At 41.3% G+C, this 18,330-nt stretch overlaps 1 protein-coding gene across 4 annotated transcripts in view; it reads left to right on the forward strand.

The window, feature by feature from the left end:
- The window catches only part of SEC24D (SEC24 homolog D, COPII coat complex component), a 55,938-nt gene extending 39,426 nt beyond the window's left edge, over nucleotides 1-16,512 (forward strand). For 3 of the 4 annotated variants that reach the window (XM_084204685.1, XM_084204687.1, XM_084204686.1), the window contains 15 exons: nucleotides 554-692; nucleotides 1,860-1,975; nucleotides 4,274-4,398; nucleotides 6,789-6,980; nucleotides 7,570-7,663; nucleotides 9,542-9,658; nucleotides 9,958-10,125; nucleotides 10,589-10,685; nucleotides 11,291-11,436; nucleotides 12,002-12,140; nucleotides 12,553-12,671; nucleotides 13,349-13,528; nucleotides 13,662-13,853; nucleotides 14,370-14,459; nucleotides 14,855-16,512. In XM_084204685.1, the coding sequence (XP_084060811.1) occupies nucleotides 554-692; nucleotides 1,860-1,975; nucleotides 4,274-4,398; nucleotides 6,789-6,980; nucleotides 7,570-7,663; nucleotides 9,542-9,658; nucleotides 9,958-10,125; nucleotides 10,589-10,685; nucleotides 11,291-11,436; nucleotides 12,002-12,140; nucleotides 12,553-12,671; nucleotides 13,349-13,528; nucleotides 13,662-13,853; nucleotides 14,370-14,459; nucleotides 14,855-14,995 (2,055 nt within the window). In that variant the 3' untranslated portion in view covers nucleotides 14,996-16,512. The remainder of the gene's footprint in view (nucleotides 1-553; nucleotides 693-1,859; nucleotides 1,976-4,273; nucleotides 4,399-6,788; nucleotides 6,981-7,569; nucleotides 7,664-9,541; nucleotides 9,659-9,957; nucleotides 10,126-10,588; nucleotides 10,686-11,290; nucleotides 11,437-12,001; nucleotides 12,141-12,552; nucleotides 12,672-13,348; nucleotides 13,529-13,661; nucleotides 13,854-14,369; nucleotides 14,460-14,854) is intronic. The other variant, XM_084204688.1, reaches the window with a different exon arrangement.
- The last annotated feature ends 1,818 nt before the right edge of the window (nucleotides 16,513-18,330 follow it).

Below are 18,330 nucleotides of genomic sequence, written 5' to 3' on the forward strand. Positions count from 1 at the left end.
TGTACTTTCCTTCAATAAATGTTAGTATTTCTCCTAAATCTCCCCTCTAGCTGGTGACCCTGACATCATTTAAACTGGAGTGTAGCATGTAACAAGGCAGCATGGGAGGCAGCATTTAGGACAAAATACTAAAGGTCTTTCTCAGCAAATACCCTTTTGCAACTGACAAGCAGCAGTAGATGTCTTCAGGAAAAGTTCCATCTGACAGGAGCCAAAAGACCTGACTCCAACAGATTTTTCTAAGTGAGCTGTAAAAATTACCCTTTGCTGGAGAAAATCAGCCTGGAGCCCTAAACTTCCAATGCTTGCAAAACATTGTGGGGTTTTGGTCTGAATCCTTATTCTTTTTCTGATAAACATCAGAATACAGCCTGTGAACTTGTGAATTTAGTCCCTGAGGGGATCTCTGGGGCTCAACAGCTTTTGTGTGAGTGCTGAACAATAAATGATCTCTCAATCAGGTGGTCTCTAAGGAGTTAAATCTGAATTAACTCTTTGTAGCTCTCCTTGGTGTCATGTTGACATTGCTCTCTCTGTACCTCTTCCTCCACAGACGCCTCTTTATCTTGTAAACCATGGGGAGACCGGCCCCATCCGGTGCAACCGCTGCAAAGCTTACATGTGTCCCTTCATGCAGTTCATTGAAGGGGGCAGGAGGTACCAGTGTGGCTTTTGTAACTGTATAAATGATGGTAAGTGATGTTTCTCTCATCTGGGGTTCATAGCAATTCCATAAGACTAAAAAGAAACTGTATCCCTAAAATTATTTTCTTGACTTGCTGATTTAACAAAAAATAGTTCAGGGAGATGCAGTAACTAGGCTTATTAATAAAAAAATAAATTAATTCCCAAGAATAGTAGAGGGAAATATTTGTTCAGTACAGTTTAAAAAAAATAGATGAAAAATAATGCTGACTCATGAAGTCCAGTCTGGTATGATCAAAACTCGATTTTACAAATTTTGTGACAACCCGGGATACAGAACTGCTTGTGTTGTTAATTGAAAGCAATTTTTCTGCTGAAAGAAAACATTAATTTCTTTAAGAAATGCAAATTTACAGCAAGAAGCAAATATTTAGACCCATGTTAGCTTCTTCCTGTGCATGACTGTGGGTGCAATGGTTAAATAATCTATTCATCTTACTTTGACAAGTGTTGGTTTTCACAGAAGATACCATGCCATATTTGTTCAAGTGTGCTGCATGTGACTCATAACTGTTCTTGTGCTCCTGGCAAAATCCCAAATCTTTGCCAGAACTAGCCTTTCTAGACATTTGTATCGAGCTGGATTTCCTCAGCTGGATCACAGGGCTATGGTGCTTTCCCTAATACAGTCATCTTTTCAACTCTGAAACGTGAACCTTGTCAGACTCCCTCCGACTGCTTTGCTGCCTGGAGCTCTAATGTTTGTGCAGGCATAGCAGATAATAAATTTCATCGTTTGTTAACAATTTAAACTCTCATAAAGGGAAATTTAGATGCACTGGGAGCACTTTAAGAAAGACATTTAAGTTGCAGTATCATTTTAAATCATGATGATATTACTATAGTGTCTTAGTCGAAAGCACTTAGCAAAACAAAAAATCATTGATAAGAACTAAAAATGGCTAAGAGAATAGGTTGGTGTTCCCCTCGCTCGCACACACATGCACTTTTACAGGCAGAAATGTGAAAAATAAGCATTCTGAGTATGTATTCATTGAGGAGCCATAAGACTGGCTCTGTGTAAATTGTTGGTGCAAACCCCCTTGATTTCTTACTGCTTTGGAGTATATCACATCTGCTGAGGGGATTTGTTGTGTTGTTCCTCTCTCTGCCCAGTTTTAAATGTTTGATCCTGTTCTTGTGTTGGCTTGTAGTCCCCCCGTTCTTCTTTCAACACCTGGACCACGTGGGCCGGCGGATAGACCACTATGAGAGGCCTGAGCTGTCCCTGGGATCCTATGAATACGTGGCTACTTTGGATTATTGCCGAGTGAGTACTGCCAGCGTGCACACCAGCGTACACTGCTCTGGCAAAACAAGCAAGCTCCTCAGAGTAAATGCACTTGTAAGCTGCATATCAGTCTCCAGGAGCATTCTAGGAAATATGGATAGGTTTGGAGAATACAATGGTTTGTTCTTTTGTGCTGCAGAACATGATACAAGAAAGTAAGAATAACAAGCAGTGCAGCAAAATCATGGATCACCAGTCTTTAGGAGAGACGTGCACATGTTTACCAGCATGTTGCACTGTTCAGGGATATCTTTTGAAGTTCTGGTGCATTGTTGCATTTTAGATGTATGTCTTCTACTGATTTTGAAGACCAACACATGCCTGAATTGCCTTCCTAATACTCAAAAGCTTAGCCAGGGAATTTCACCTTGGAATCTGCTCCTGGCAAGAGTCTTCTTAGTATTCTGACTAATAAGTTACAGTGGAATTGGTTCTCTCTTTTAATATCAACTCACTGAACAACTCAATCCAGAGCCCACTCATGTTACTCTAAATATTTGTAGTTGGTTCTTTTACAGAAATCTATTTGATACTTCTGAAAGCATAAATTACTTAATCTTTTCAAACTTTAGCTCATTTTACAAAACTGCAAGTGTGATGTAATCTGACCACAGCACGAACACATTTTTCTGTTCTTGCTTGGAACCAGGCAGGATTTTTTTTCCTGTGAGTGGAGCTGAGGCCATCGTAAGGTTAGGAAAGACAACTGGGTCATACAAAATCTTGGAGTAGCTATCAGTATCTTCTTTGGACCATCAAATTATTGCTGGTATGAAGAAAATGAAAAGGTTTGGTTCTGCTTACTCACTAGAGTACTGCTTCAAAATCCAGATCTCTGAGCTAACCTATAAGATTTGATTGAAACCTGGGTTAAACCCCAAAGCAGGAGAGAACTGTGGTTACGTGCTGCAGAAATACAGTGTGGGACACTCAGTGTACATTCACTGAAGCTTCATCCAATTCTGAAGCCTCAACTTCTGCCTCCTATCATAAACCAGGGAGTTTCCTCTACAGGTTATCCCGTCTGGTCTCCTGCTTGCTACAAAGATACATCCTGAGACTTACTGCAATGTTACAAAAAAGAAATCTCTTACAAAGTAACACTCTGGAAATGCTAAGTCATTAAATGTAGCATTATTTTGTAATGTACTTTTCATTTGGCTCCAAGTTGCAGTGGTTCCCTACTTTTATAAATCCAGTACAAGACCAGAACTGAGAAGTCATTTCCTTTTCTGCTTATCAAATGACAAGGATGAACAGCTACAAAGAATGTTAACAAATCCCAGCTGGTTTGCATTATTGCACTCCTGCTAAGCGGATGTGGTTAGAGTACAACTCTGTGTTTCTGCCATATATTTGTCAGAACTTAGAGATTCTTTCTAAATGCTGATCTGACATGAGAGTTTAGAAACAGTTTTTGGTGCAGTTTCTGAATCCAAGTACAGTAAACAGAACAGTCTTGAAAAATCTTGCCTGGTTTTGGTTCGCTGGAATTAATCCTGATTTGCATGAATCAAATGAGTGAGATCAAGGGTGTAATGTTCAGTTCAGTTTAAAGTTTGCCAGGGACTAGGGATAAGTCATAATTCAAGGGTTAGATTAATTTTTCTTAACTGGAATTTTTCTAGGGTTTAGTTTAACAAGTATTATTTGTTTAAGAGGTCAGAACTCTATATGAAGTGAAACTAATGAAAAAGCTGTCCTGAAATTGACACCAAATAATGACTACTACTCATTTAATGGGAATTAAGAAAACCCATTTTAGGGAGTGTGATGTTTAGTCTTGCTCTGTTCATTTTGTGTTACCTTCCTAGGAACATCTCTTGGCATTACTTTTGTTTTAAAATAAACCTTCCTCTTATTTTTTCTTACTTACAGAGACTTGTGTCATTGTAGGCACAATTTGTGTGCCACTTACACTGTGGATGAGAGGAACTCCCTAAGGAAAACAGGAGTACAGAAAAAGCCAAAATACAAATTTTTTAAAGCACTTAAGTGCCAGCAGAAAAATTGGTACTTTATCTTATCTAATGAACTGTTACCCTTTAGATATTTTATTCCATTAGGGTGGTGTTTTCCAGTTATAGTCTTCTATTCCAGGGCTGGACTTTACCCAATATGTGTCAGCTTTCTGCAGTAGTTACTATTTACTATTCACAGCATTTTTCAAACAACTGAATGCTGTATTTGCATTGCCTTATGGTATCACCTCTAAATGTTTTCCTCATAACAGGACACTGTCTAATTTTCCCTGTGAATGGTCTTTTTTCTGTGTAGGACAAGAAGCCTCCTAAACCACCAGCTTTTATCTTCATGATTGATGTATCATACAGAAACATAAAGAGTGGCCTAGTGAAACTCATATGTGATGAACTAAAGACTCTGCTAGATAAACTTCCAAGGTAAAGAGGCATTAGTGCGCTTGGCTTAAGTCACTGCTGCACTTCTCATGCAGCTTTGCATGTTACCCAAGCTATGGGTAATGTCAGAATTTCTAGAACAGGAGTTTTTTGAGTAATAGTGACCAAATGTTAATTTTTAATGCTGCTGGCTTGGATGTCTGGGCTTACTGTATGAACAGAAAGAATCTGCCATGCTTCTGCATGTGGTGCTTGTATTGTTTTCCTTGCTTGCAGTGAACTCTAGTGGTGTTATCAGCTCAGTCACAGCTCATAGCTTCCACTTCACTGGCAGCAGTTGTGTTTTCTGGGGCCCTGCTGTTCTCATTGAATTAAACAGGGAAACACCCAAATCAGAATAGTCAGGAGTAGCCAGTCTGTCTAAAGCCATACTGCTGGTGGCTTGTGTCTTTAGCTCTTACTGTTAATTAGCAAAACTTTTAAGGCTTCTGGCTGCACTGTGAGACTTTTGTGTCCTGATTTGTATCTGAGAGAACAAATCTGGCAGGCAGCAACAATTTTATGAAATAGAGCACATGTGCTTTGTGAGCATGAAATACACAGCAGCAGTGTTACTTCTCATCAGTATTATTGATAGTGTTTTATTTTAGTGTATTCTAGTGTAAATTTTAGTGTATTAATGTAGTTTTCAATCAAGTTTAAATAACACAGACACATAGATAAATGAGAGCAGTGGAAGACTGAAAAATGAAGTAGACAAGATGTTTCTTGTCTACATATAAAGGCATATCAAAAAAACATCCAAAAAGAAAATGCTTTCTAAATAACGATTGCAGAGGGAGAACAGACTCAAGAAATGAAGACAGCAGTGTGAGGAAGGGTGGGAGATGACTTCCTTGGGACAATCTGGGATATGTTAAAAATCATTTTTCTTATGGCCTTCTGGGATCCCTGTGCTGGAAAGAAATTCCAGTCCAGGGTGGGGGTTTGTTTTGTCAGATGCCCATGTAAGGCCATCTCTCAAGTAGTTTTTCACTGAAGATTACACTGGAGACACAAGTGTTTGATATTATCCTGGACATATCTCAGTTTTCCATCAGGATTGGTCATGACTTTGAAGAGAATAAGAGGCATGAGTGGAGTAACAAAAAGCATTTGGCAGTTTGGAAACTTGAATGGGGCAAAAAGAAGAGGAATGAAAGCAAGTGTATCCATATCAAAAAAGAGACATACTCATCCTTCTCACCAGCACTCTGAGAGATCTGTTGTGAAATAATTTGCGTCAAAGTTTTCATGTCTACTGGAAAAAGCAATTAAAAAAAGAAAGACAGACCCTTCATTTTCTTCAGATTTTCCTGTTGGCTTAAGCAATATTAATTTAAAAAAAGACAAACATAAGGCATTCCACCAAAATCTACGGTGAAAATTTTACTGTTGCTTAGACACAGAGGTCACTGTGTGTTCATTTTCCATTGCTGGGTGAAGACACCAGCAGAAATATTCTGTTGTTCCCACATGAGGGAAAAGCCCTCTGCAGGGAATTCACCTTGAGCTTGTATCTTTGAGAAGAAGGACTTGGGATACCAAAGAAATCTGTGCAGAAAAAAAATTGCTTAAATTTTAGAGCACATGTTTTCAAACCTTTGTTCCAAACAAGAATCCCCTCCCTGACTGTCTTTTGAGAAATACTGAGAAATGTGTTTGTAGAAATGTGCTTAGAAATGAGTTCAGAAAACCAGAGTAATCAGTTGTGCAATTATGATTTTTAGGTATATCATTTAAAATAAAAACCAAAAAGTATTTGAATGCATTTCTATGTATATGGGTCAGGTTTCTCCTTGTGTGTCTTCAAAAATAGCTAGAGTGTGAGTTACAGAAACAATTGGCTGCTTAAAGCTCACCCTTAAAACAATGATAGAATTTGATGGAAGTGGGGCAGTGCAGACTGACACTGGTAAGAGCAATATTTGGAATAAAGGTCCCAAACACCCGGTCTGTAGCACCTTTGGGACTGGGATGATGTGGATGCTTCTCTTTGAAGTAGCAAAGTGGTGTATGTATCAAAATTGAATAGCACTTTGTCCTCATCAAGCTCCATGACTAATTGTCCTGTTGTTTCTTTCCCATGTTATGATGTCAACAGGGTTTATTTTTTATCTTTGGGATTTTTGACTGTTTGAATGGGATACAACATTGATGTAACTTTATTACCTTTTTTTTAAGAGTAAACAATAAAGCGGTTGATTTTATCAAGGTGTTTGAATTTGACCTAAGGCCAAGATTGAGGCCATTCCATCTGCTTGGTTGTTGTTTGCTTGGTCATTCCCAGTACAGATAATGACCAGAGAGCAGTGTTGCATGTCAAAGGGATGCTTTTATTGCACCGTCAGGATTTCAGAATTATAACCAGTTGGGTTTTGTTTTTCTTACAGAGAAGAGCAGGAAGAATCCTCAGCAATTCGAGTTGGTTTTGTCACTTATAACAAGGTCCTCCACTTCTTCAATGTAAAAAGCAGCTTAGCTCAGCCTCAGATGATGGTGGTCACTGATGTGGCAGAAGTTTTTGTTCCTTTGCTGGATGGCTTCCTTGTTGACTTTGAGGAATCCCGATCAGTTGTTACCAAGTAAAGTACAATTATACTTGATAAGAGTAAGATGTCAATGCTTGTGATGTGCATTAGTTGGGTTTGTGGGCATACAGGTATCTTGAAATGCTTCAGAAGCCTGCAGATGCTTCAAGCCCTGTGTTTGCTTCTCTGAGACAAAGAAAAAGCAATAGCCATGCCCTTCCTGTGCCAAGCTGGAAAGATGATGTAGGTCAGGTGTAGGCCACCTTTCAGCTGTGCTGCCTCAGAGCTGGGAGAGGGGTGAGGCTCTGAGCCACGTGGTGCTTTCCGTGTTGCAACAAATGATGTGCACCTGGATATGATCTTAGGACTCTGAAGTCTTACAGCACACCAGAACTACTTAATGGTTTTTATTTATTGGATGTTCCTTTAGGTTGTGAGCTTTGAAACAATGCATCTCATGGAAATAAAAAGTGCTTATTTTCTTTTATTCTGGCTTGGATCCTAAGAAATTGAACAAGGAAAAATTTTATTATTTTTTGCCCTATAAATTTTCATGATCAACATCTTTGTGTGTGAAGACAAGGTGTGTTTGGGGATTACCTTACACTGACCAGTTGAGACACTGATTCTTTCTCTTTCATAGCTTGTTGGACCAGATTCCAGAGTTGTTTGCAGACACTAACGAGAGTGAGACCATCTTCGCTCCAGTTATCCAGGCTGGCATGGAGGCACTAAAGGTTAGAACATTCCTCTCTGTCAGAGAAGCAGCTTGAAATCAGGTTTGCTAAAAGTCTGTCCCATCACAATGGGAAATTAGGGGAAGAAAGGTCGTTGATTGTTTCCAGCACTAATGTTCCATTATTCTAACAGTACCTTCCAACCACTGTAGTCAGAATAAGAACTGACAAGCAAAACATCTGTTCCCAGATGTTCTTACTGAGGGAAACCAGTCCCCCAGAGTCTGTTCCATATAGGAGGGATGTTTAGGAGAAGATGAGGAACAGGAGTCAGTTTCTTGTTTGGTGTTTAAGAGAAATAAAGACGCATTTAGTTAGCACAGCAGAACAAATCGATACTCTTGTGCTTGCACAGATATCGAGCCCTTGCACATGTGAAGGGCAGAAAAGTCAGTATAATAATAATACTAATAACATCAGACTTTGCTCTGGTTATTATCTTGCTTCTGCAAAACTTGTTGTGCAAAACAGAATACTTATAACTAACTGTCTGTGACCAACTCAGGCCATGGCTAGAGGGTTTCCTTTAACTGACAAGTTCTCCCAGCTTGGATACAGCTGGCAGGGAATCCACAGCATGAGGTGCTCCCCAGTTGCTTTCTGTTTGTCTGGGACATCCCCTGACATGTTGACATTCCCAGGGAGCATTGCCAGTTAAATGCACACCACCCTGGTTCACCACAAGATTGGTAGGGGCAGAGCACAGCCAGTAGTGCTTTAAAATGGTTGATTTGGGAGCTTTGTATGAATAATACATGAACTGTGAGTTCATAAATTTGTCAGAAGAAAAATTAACATTTCTCAAATATGTTTTTTATATATTGATTGAATACCTGCTTTCTTGTTGTTTATTCATATTACCAGCAGGTATGTGTGCAAAGCACAACTGAATGCTTTTTCCTAATATTTGACATCTAGAAAACAGATGTAAGGGCCATAATTGTAAATTGCCTTTGATGATGGCTATAAAAGAAAGCAGCTCTTAATTAAACATTTTATTTAGCTCAGGATTTTTAATTATAATTTGTAAGGATTTTCTCTCTGAATTATTAATCTGCAAATACCTTTGCTCAAGAAAACAGTTCTTGTCTAAAAATAACAAATGGATTGTGTTAAAAATACATATATTTTAGAAATTTTGTCAAACTGGTATCACTAATTCCTGATGCATATCAGGACAAACAGCTATTGGGAAATCTTTTGTTGTCCAGCAGAAGGTTTCTTCATCAAAGGAACTGAAGAAATTGTCATTGGTGATCAAAAGTAATTGTTCTTGAAATATCAGGGGTGAAATTTCAGCCATTTTACAAGTCAGGTGCTGCCTTCAGCTGTGTTTCTGCCGTAGCAGAGACACTTCTGGTTTTGCCAGAATGCCACAGCTGGCTTTGAAAGGTGGAATATTTTGAGAACATGGCAATTTCTGATTTGTGCCTGCATCTTGGCGGTGTAGATTTTAATGTGGAACCTGCTACGGGGATGGAAGAAGTAGGGAACACCGGTGTGCGTGAAGGGAATGATCTGTTCAGCTGCATTTCCTTCTAATTTGATCCAATCTGAGTATTTGTATTTTGGTGCCCATTGCATAATGCTTGTGTCCAGTTGGAAAACCTCCAAGAGAGGAGCTCCTCCTTTTGCCTCTGGACAAAGTGCTGTTGGAATGCCCCAGCCAGCAAACCTGTGTGCTGGACTGCTGCCTCCTGAGAGAAAAGGCCCCGTTTCCCTGGGGGCTTATCCCATCAGGTGGTGAGCCTGGAGATGAATTTGTGACCTCTCAGAGGAGCTTGCAGGAGGTGCCCACTGTTCCCTGAGCCCCCAGTGTGTGAATGAGGCTTGTTAACCCTGCAGTAATAAACTGCCAATGTGGTGTCTTTGGAACAGGCTGCAGAATGTGCTGGGAAATTGTTCATCTTCCACTCTTCCCTGCCCACTGCGGAAGCACCGGGGAAGCTGAAAAACAGAGATGACAAAAAACTGCTCAATACAGATAAGGAAAAGGTATTTTCTGCTCTGAGCAAGGGGGGACTGCTGTTGCACTGCATTTCTCTAATGCGGCATTGGTCCTTTTTAAGCTATTTTCTATCACACAGAAGTGTTTGGTTATATGATGCCTCTGTAGTGATGGGTTCTCCAAGAGCATACTGAGGTGTTCCCAGTATCCTTGGGCAGGGGAAGCATGTTTTTGATGATAGCCATGCCTCACTTCAAACTTGCATTTCATCCTTGTGTCTTCATCCAGCCCTTTGAGTTGTGATTAATATCTAATATGATGGCATTTGTATTTTGTATTTGTGCAGACCCTCTTCCAGCCACAGGGAAATTATGAGGCCTTAGCCAAGGATTGTGTGGCCAATGGCTGCTGTGTGAATTTGTTCCTCTTCCCAAATCAGTATATGGATGTAGCCTCCATGGGCCTTGTCACAATGTACACTGGTGGAACACTGTACAAGTACAACAATTTCCAGGTCAGTGGTGTGAGTTTCCTGCCTTTCAGATAGTAACAGCTGGCGGGTTGCTGTTGTTTTTCATCTCATTTCAGCGTGTGCTTGAACATTTTACTTAAAAGCAGAGCCAGTCTGGAAAACCTGGTTAACTATTCCACGGCATAAAATTCAAATTTAAGAATGGCAGGTCAAACTCAAGTTTGGATCTTGAAGTAGTAATAAGCTCGTTGGCATCCTAAAATTTTGCTGAAAGGTTAAGTGCTGGAATGTCCAGTTAGTGTTCAGGCCTGGTGATGAGTGGTGGACACTTGCATATACCTGATTCTGATAACAACAATCACATTTGAAATCCTTTTTAAGGGACTCAAGAGTTGTGAGCAGATTTGCTGTGGGGAGATGGGGATCACGGGAGGGGATGTTGGGTCACTGCTGTGCTGCTACCCTTTGGTGTTGAACCTCTGAACCTTCTGCTTTGTGTTTGCAGCTCGAAACTGACAGCCCCCAGTTCTTAAGTGACCTCAGGAAGGACATCCAAAAAAAGATGGGATTTGATGCAACAATGAGGGTTCGGACAAGTACAGGTAATAGGACCCATGGGAATGAACTTTAAATAATGTAGTGCCATGCAAATCACTGTAAGATCAGGCTGGTTTCATTTCATTATGTATCTCCTGAAAATTAATATAATAGACTGACAAAATCCATGGCTGTGTGTGTTTATATTGGTACTTAGATACATATATATGTGCACACACGCATGTACTTCCTGTATGTCCCTCCTTAATAACTAATTTTCAAGTCTGAAGGCTTCTGCTCACACTGCACCCAGCATTGACTGCAAGGAAGTTGTGTAAAAAGGTGTTGCTGGTGGATACTGGCCTGTGCCTTCATTTTTGTACTCAAATGACATTCCTGTGTCTATCCAGCTTCTTTCATTCATTCCTAGTTCAAATGCAAGTATTAGAGAAAGGGACACACCCAGAAGCCAAGCCAGCAGTGCAGAAGTTCTGGGTGTCCAAGTCACAGCTTTTCCCTTTCTCAAGCTCTCAAAAATGCCATCAGCAAGGACAGTTGTTGGGAATCCTGAGGCTGTAAACCCTAAAGGGAAATGGCTCCTGCTTCAGTAAGTGATGTCAATTTAATTTGCCATTTTTAAATTAAATGCTCTGTTTTAATCTGGCTGCAGGTTTCAGGGCTACAGACTTCTTTGGGGCCATTTACATGAACAACACCACGGATGTGGAAATGGCAGCGATTGACTGTGACAAAGCAGTGACAGTGGAGTTCAAACATGATGACAAACTGAATGAAGACACTGGGGCCTTAATTCAGGTAAAAAACCCTAATTCATGTATACCATAAAATGGTAAGCAAGACCTTCTGCAGCCAGAGTAGAGAAGTGACGGTGTAGGAGCAATGGGAACAAGGCACAATTTGCACAGACTCTTGTGCCATAACACCACTAGTAAAAAGTGTGTTCCCCTACACCTGTGCTGCATCTTCTATTCAGGGGTACCCAGATCCTTTCTAAACACTCACTGAGACCTCGTCAGCTGTTCATTTTTTTCCATTTGACTGTAATTAAGTTTAATTAAGAGATTGATTGCTACTTATATGGCAATTGTTATTGCTGTAGCATTCCTTGTGATCTCTCTCTTCAAGAGCAGTTCTCTATTGCTAAACCTCACTGCCCCCTCTGTGGACTGTAGGACTTTTTATGATGTTAATATGAATAACTTATTCTATAATGTCTGATAGATGCCCCTAAGAACCACAGGTATGCTGGTACTACAGCTGCCAGCAGCACTGCCAGGCTGCCCAGGCTGCAGAAGTTGTCATCTGCCTTTTGTGCATGGAGGAGGTGGCTCCGTGGTGACACTTTGTGCCTCTGTTGCAGTGTGCTCTCCTGTACACTTCGATGAGCGGGCAGAGGCGAATCCGCATACACAACCTTGGCTTGAATTGCAGCTCCCAGTTAGCTGATGTCTACAGGACTTGTGAGACTGATGCACTTATCAACTTCTTTGCTAAGTCAGGTACAGCAACAGACCAGTTTTATTACCCTTTTTGCTTTGGTATGGATGATGGGGAAGGAAAGGGGGTTGAAGTGGTTACCTAGTGGGAAATAATTTTTTATAATTTGCTGCTCCATGCCTGAGCAGTTCCTGAAGTATTATGAAATTGAAAAGACAAATAATTACCTGTTTTAGACAAACTGCCATGAAAGTAATACTTGTGTGTAAGTAATACACAGAACTGGGCAGGTACAGTAAGTGGCAATGGACATCCTTCCGCCGTGTTGGGGGTTTGATGGGGTTTTTGGATGTCTGTAGAAGAGACTGGAAAGCAGCCTCAGCCCTCAGGTCTGTAAAATCAGAAACTAGCAGCAGACGAAGATACTTTGAGAGAGTGTCTTTTTTAACACACACTCTTATTCTGTGCTTGTAGCCTTTAAAGCCATTCTGAGCCAGCCCCTGAAGACAGTCAGGGACATCCTGATGAATCAGACTGCTCACATGCTGGCCTGCTACAAGAAGAACTGTGCCAGCCCAGCAGCTGTCAGCCAGGTAAAACCCACACCCAGTCCTACCCACCCAGGCTTTGCCACAAGTGCACAACCACCCCACAACAAAGGCAGAGCCAGAAAGCAAAATTTCAGGACAGACTTGTCCTTTTCTTTCAAATAGAATTAATGGCAGGTGGGATTTGGTGGTGGCACTTAGAGGACACAGAAACTGTTGTTCTGGAACAAAAGGCAATGCCGCTGATGAAACTGACGCCTGTACTCACACAAAGGAGCTCAGCCAGCCCTTTTCTTCCTGCTGGAATTATGCACTAACTCACAAAGCTTTCATTTTTAATTCTTATGTTGCTATACATGGTTGTATAGCAACCATGTATAGTATTCTAATTTTTTACTAAGCAGAGTGACTGATTTGTTTCAATTTAATTTATTCAGTCATATTTTAGTGATTCAACTCAAAGAAAGACTCAGGCTTTTCCATCCCAGAGGTGCTGCCAGTAACCACAAGCCTGGGCAGGGAACTGTTCATTGTTGGTGAGGACCAAATATGTGAAAAACCAGAGCCACTTATTGTGGACCACTGTTTCTCTCCTTCATTCTCTAGAGAGTGCTCCAAAAATTAATAGTGTTCCAGGGAGATGACAGCAGCCAAGACAGCAACTACAGCTTATAGAGCAAATAATTTCTTTTGGATTCTTTTTTAATGTGTTGTTTTCTCAGCTGATCCTGCCAGACACAATGAAGGTGCTGCCAGTGTACATGAACTGCCTGCTGAAGAGCTGTGTGCTGGCCGGCAGGCCCGAAATCCCCACCGATGAGAGGGCTTTCCATCGCCAGCTGGTCATGGCCATGGGGGTGGCTGACACACAGCTCTTCTTCTACCCCCTGCTGCTGCCAATTGTGAGTCAGTGGTGGTTTTTTCACTTGAATTTCTAACCCCTGTTACCTGGAAAGGAGTCACTAAGATGTACCAAGTCTTTCAGTAGTTAGTTTTCAGGTCAGTTCCACAGCTCTTGTGTCTTTTGCCCCACAGCACAGCCTGGATCTGAAGAGTGACGCAATGCCAGGCGCCGTGCGCTGCTCCGAGGAGCGCCTCTCCGAAGGAGGGGCCTTCCTGCTGGCCAACGGGCTGAGCATGTTCCTGTGGCTGGGAGCCAGCGTGTCCCCAGAGCTCATCCAGGGCCTTTTCAACGTGCCGTCCTTCGCACACATCAGCACCGAGGCCGTGAGTAGATGCAGACTAAGAATTGAGGATTAGCAAGACCAGATGCTATTCAGAGAAACAAGTGAGGTCTTTTCTCATCCATCAGCCTTAAAAGCGAGAACAGGCAACCAGCAGAAGGTGTTTAGACACCAGAATTGCTTTAAGTTACATAAAACTTTACATTTTGACACTCTCAACACTAAGAGGACAGAAGCTTTCACAACTTCTTTAATCTTCTTAAACAGATGTTGCAGATGTTAAAGTTTGCAGATGTTGCAGATGTTAAAGTTCTTTCAACTGTGTATTACTAAAATTAGAACAAAACACTTGGCAATGGTTAAGTTGTCCTGATGATGCATTTTCATGTAGTAATTATTTTAAACTGAAAAATGAGTTCTCAAGATGAGACCTTCTAGTGAAAGAGATGGAGTTTCCTGGTTTAGTATGAAATCCACAGTACCTTAGGATGTAACTATCAGCAGCTAGTCTTGGTTCAAGATGTGACTGGACTATAACAATCTGCTTTCCTTCTGACAGACATCCCTGCCTAACCTGGACAATCCATTTTCTAACAAACTGAAGCATATCGTGGAGCAAATCCAGAGCCAAAAGCCCTACACCATGAAGGTAACTTTTTTCTGCCTCAACTCCTTCCTCATACTTGTTCAAAGGAACGTTCCAGGCTTTGCCAAAACTTACCAGTGGCTGTAGAAGGTTTTTTAGCTATCAAGAGTCTTCCTGCATGTCGATGAGTTCCAGCATGATTTGTAGGCACAGGCATCTCAAATGTGCTTTATTCCCAATCAAGACTGATTTTCAAAGGTAGTCAGGTTTAAAGGATAACCATTTTGTTCTGCACTCTTCAGTTCCTTAGTCTCCCCAGCTTCTGCAGTGTGGAGATTTATTAGTTTTGGGGGTTTTCCCCACCTCAAGAGCATCCACTAAGAGACCTAGGAAAACTGTGCTGCCATCTAGTCCGACTATATCCTAAAATTTTCTGCCTGTATCTTTTTTCTTTCCAGCTGATGATAGTGAAGCAGCGGGAGCAGCCAGAGATGCTTTTCCGCCAGTTCCTAGTAGAAGACAAGAGTGTTTACGGAGGAGCCTCGTACGTGGATTTCCTCGTGTGCATTCACAAAGAGATCAGCCAGCTGCTCAGTTAAGGCAATTCAAGTAAAATGTTCAGTTCCTTTTTGCCTTTGCAGGAGGGACAGTTTTTGGCTGAAGGCTTGCCCACAGCTCCAGCAGACCCGGGCCTTCTGCTGTGCTTTACTGGCCCTTTTCTGTGCTCTTTTTGTACAGTTTCATTTGATCCCACCTCTCCCTGAGTATTCTGCTTACTTCTTAAGCTGTAGAATAGGAAGTTCTGCACTCAGGTATTAATCTTCTGGGAGTCATGACTCTCTACATGAATTGCCAGATTTCAGACTACCAATGCTTAAGAGCATATACGGTATACCTTTCTTAAAAGACAATTTAGAAAACTCTCAATTATTCTTTTTGCTAGTAATAAGTTGTATCAGAGCTGGGAAAGATGATCAGAATCTGTACAGAGGAGAAAAAAAGACAAAACACTTCTTTTTCTAAGTGAGGACATGGAGTTTAATCAGATTTGAAATAAATATGTGGTTCAGTTTGAAGGATTTCAAAGTCCTTCCTGTGAAGCAAATCTCTGTAAAGTAAATCCCTTTTTCCTCAGAAGGCACAAGTGTTACTCTATACAGAAGTAGAGCTGTAGGGACCCTTCTACAGCCTGGGTGTTCCAGGGCACAGAAACGCCTCAGTAACTGGACTTGAGTAAGTAACAACAATGGGGATCACAGGAAGAAAGGTAGTCAAACAATCCTTTTGCCACCTTTGGCAGATGGTGTCACACTATTATGGTACAATTCTGTCCGCTTGGGGGCAGCAATTAGCTTAGCATACTACTTAAATACATTTTCAAAATTGCACAGGTTAGACTTTATTTAGTACATTTCCTAACTGGAATATTCCCAACACAACTCAGAAAAACCTGTCCCTCAAAATTTCTGTGGCAGATCAGCTGTGAGACAGTTGACACATTAACCAAAGGTTATTTGTGGTGCTATAAAGCCTCTTATTTAATACCAATTCTATTACAGTGACCTCCTCTCCCATGACTGATTTAATCAATGGTCGCTGCTTTGAAAAACTAGCCTTTGCTAATACCAATATTGAAGGTAGTATTTGGAAAGCCAGAGCCTTTGGAATGGCTGTTTACCTCAGATATTTCATCAGTCTCTCTGTCTCTTTAGGACCAATGCCTCTGAACATGAGATTTGAACTTTGCCAAGTGTGAGATGCTATTATTAAATAAATTAGTGTTTCAAAGAAAGCCAAAAAACACTCAAAAGTAAGGCTAAGCCTCAGTAAAGAAAAAAGTGCCTTTAAACATATTAGTGTTGCTACTTCTATTAATTATTTAATATTCACAATGAGCAGAGAAAATGCATCGCTTTTTGGTTCAACAGCTTATCTATACAGTCATTCTTGTCATTGACCAAGAGCTCTTGAGATAAGTGGCTGTACTACAAAAGGGTCCTCGGCCTGAATTCAGCTGCCAAGACAAGCACTTTTTAGCTGTAGACATTACCCTGTAAAAAGTATTCGTTGCCATTTCATTTGTAAAATGACACCAGCAACATTTGTGTAAAGAAATAAGCAATTATTAAATATAATCTGTGTGTGTGTTTATTCCTTCATACATCCCAAGTTCTCCAAGGTTTTATGGCCATGGCATCCAGCAGTGAGTACACTGTAGGTCACCTTCTCCTACTGTGACTCTCAGGACAGGCAGCTCACATGGCCTCAGGCATTTCAGCGTGTTTCTGCTGTTGTCATCAGCCATGGCTGTGGTGAGAAGACATGATCCAAGTGAAGGAAAGGGTGTCAAAGAGGGGCTGTTCAGAACCAAGCTCAGGTAAGCCAAAGCTATTCCTGCTGGCAGAGCTACTGCAGCAGAGCTCTGGCCTGCCTGGGCAGTGTTAGGTACAGTATGACATGACAGTGGAGAAAATAGCACACGGTGACAGCAGTCGCAACAGTCACAAGTGTAACACAGACGTACTACAAGTGCAGTGCTTGGCTTCACCAAAAACTGCAGGACTGGAGTATTTAACTCAGTTTTGCATAAATTAGGCCTTTTTTCCCTCCTTTTTCATTGCTGCAGTAATTATACTCAGAATTACTTTGTTTCACAGAACTTGCCCACTGCTGTCTTTTCAGCTCATGAAATGACTCTGTCCCGAAAAGGATTAGTGCAGCTCTCTACCACATTAAATTAACATTGAACCCATTACACAGTTACCATTTCTGTTACAGCATTGAAGTTACCACCCACTTCGGTAATTTTGCAAGGAGAAAACACCTTTTCTACTACACACAGAAAGAGTGGGTTCATTTATCTGTCACTTTCAGATTACTGAATGTATCTTTAGAAAGGATTCAGAGTTTTTTTTTCAGTGCAATGGGCCCGAAATGTTCATGTATGCTTTTTTAGAGTGCTGTCTGGATATGAAAATCTATAACAGGGCATAGAAAACTAGCTGAAAGTTGTAAAATTAGTTCCATTACTTACTGCCAGTTTACTTCCATGGTCATCTCAAAAATGCTCATTCAGGTTTGGAACCTGAATTCCACTCCTCTGAACAAAGCATTCAGCACCTATGGACACACACAACAAACTGGTGCTGGGGAAGAACCTCAACCCCCTGAGAGCATTGACTGCCAGCCTGCACAGCACACCAGCATTCCAGCCAGCTTCTTACAACCAACACTGTCAGAGTGCACGGAATTCCCCAGCTGATGGCTGATTTACACACAGTGACCTACACGTGACAGGGGTCCTAAATTCCCTCTGAAGCCAGATGCTGGCACATCCTGAGTACCTTACCTCACTGAATTCACAGGGTGCAAGATAATCCAGGGACTCTAGGCCTGCTCCAGAATGGAAACACATGACAAGGTCTAGACAGGCAGCACAAACCAGACTGAAGGCAATATGCATTTAATAAAAGTGGAAAGGAAGAAACTCACCAGGCTATTCATCTTCCAGGAGAGCATGCTCAAATTAAGCCGTCATTTACTTGTGGCAAATGAGATACTCATCAGCTCAGTGATTCTGAGCCTTATCCTCCTTTTGCTCTGGAAGTGTTACAAGTGAGAAATTAACTGACAAATACTAATGGGTTAAAAGCTTTTCATCTCTAGTCACCGTTTCTATATGGTCCAGATCCCAGTGACTGAGAAAATGACCTGATGTTTTTATAGTATAATGGGGTGTGTGCTCAGTCACTCATTAACAACATGGCCATCTCACTTTGCTGGCAAAGTTTGCCCATCCAGACAGCTCTAATCTAACTTTAACTCATTTCAGGGGTAAAAAAAGAGCTGGTTCTGCTGTTGCAGGGCTTGGGTGGCTCTGAGGCCTGATGGGCGTCACTGAGGGCAGTAGGTGTAGAGGTGGCTCTGTGACACT

Source organism: Fringilla coelebs, assembly GCF_963513975.1.
Source record: "Fringilla coelebs genome assembly, chromosome: 4".
Taxonomy (NCBI): domain Eukaryota; kingdom Metazoa; phylum Chordata; class Aves; order Passeriformes; family Fringillidae; genus Fringilla; species Fringilla coelebs.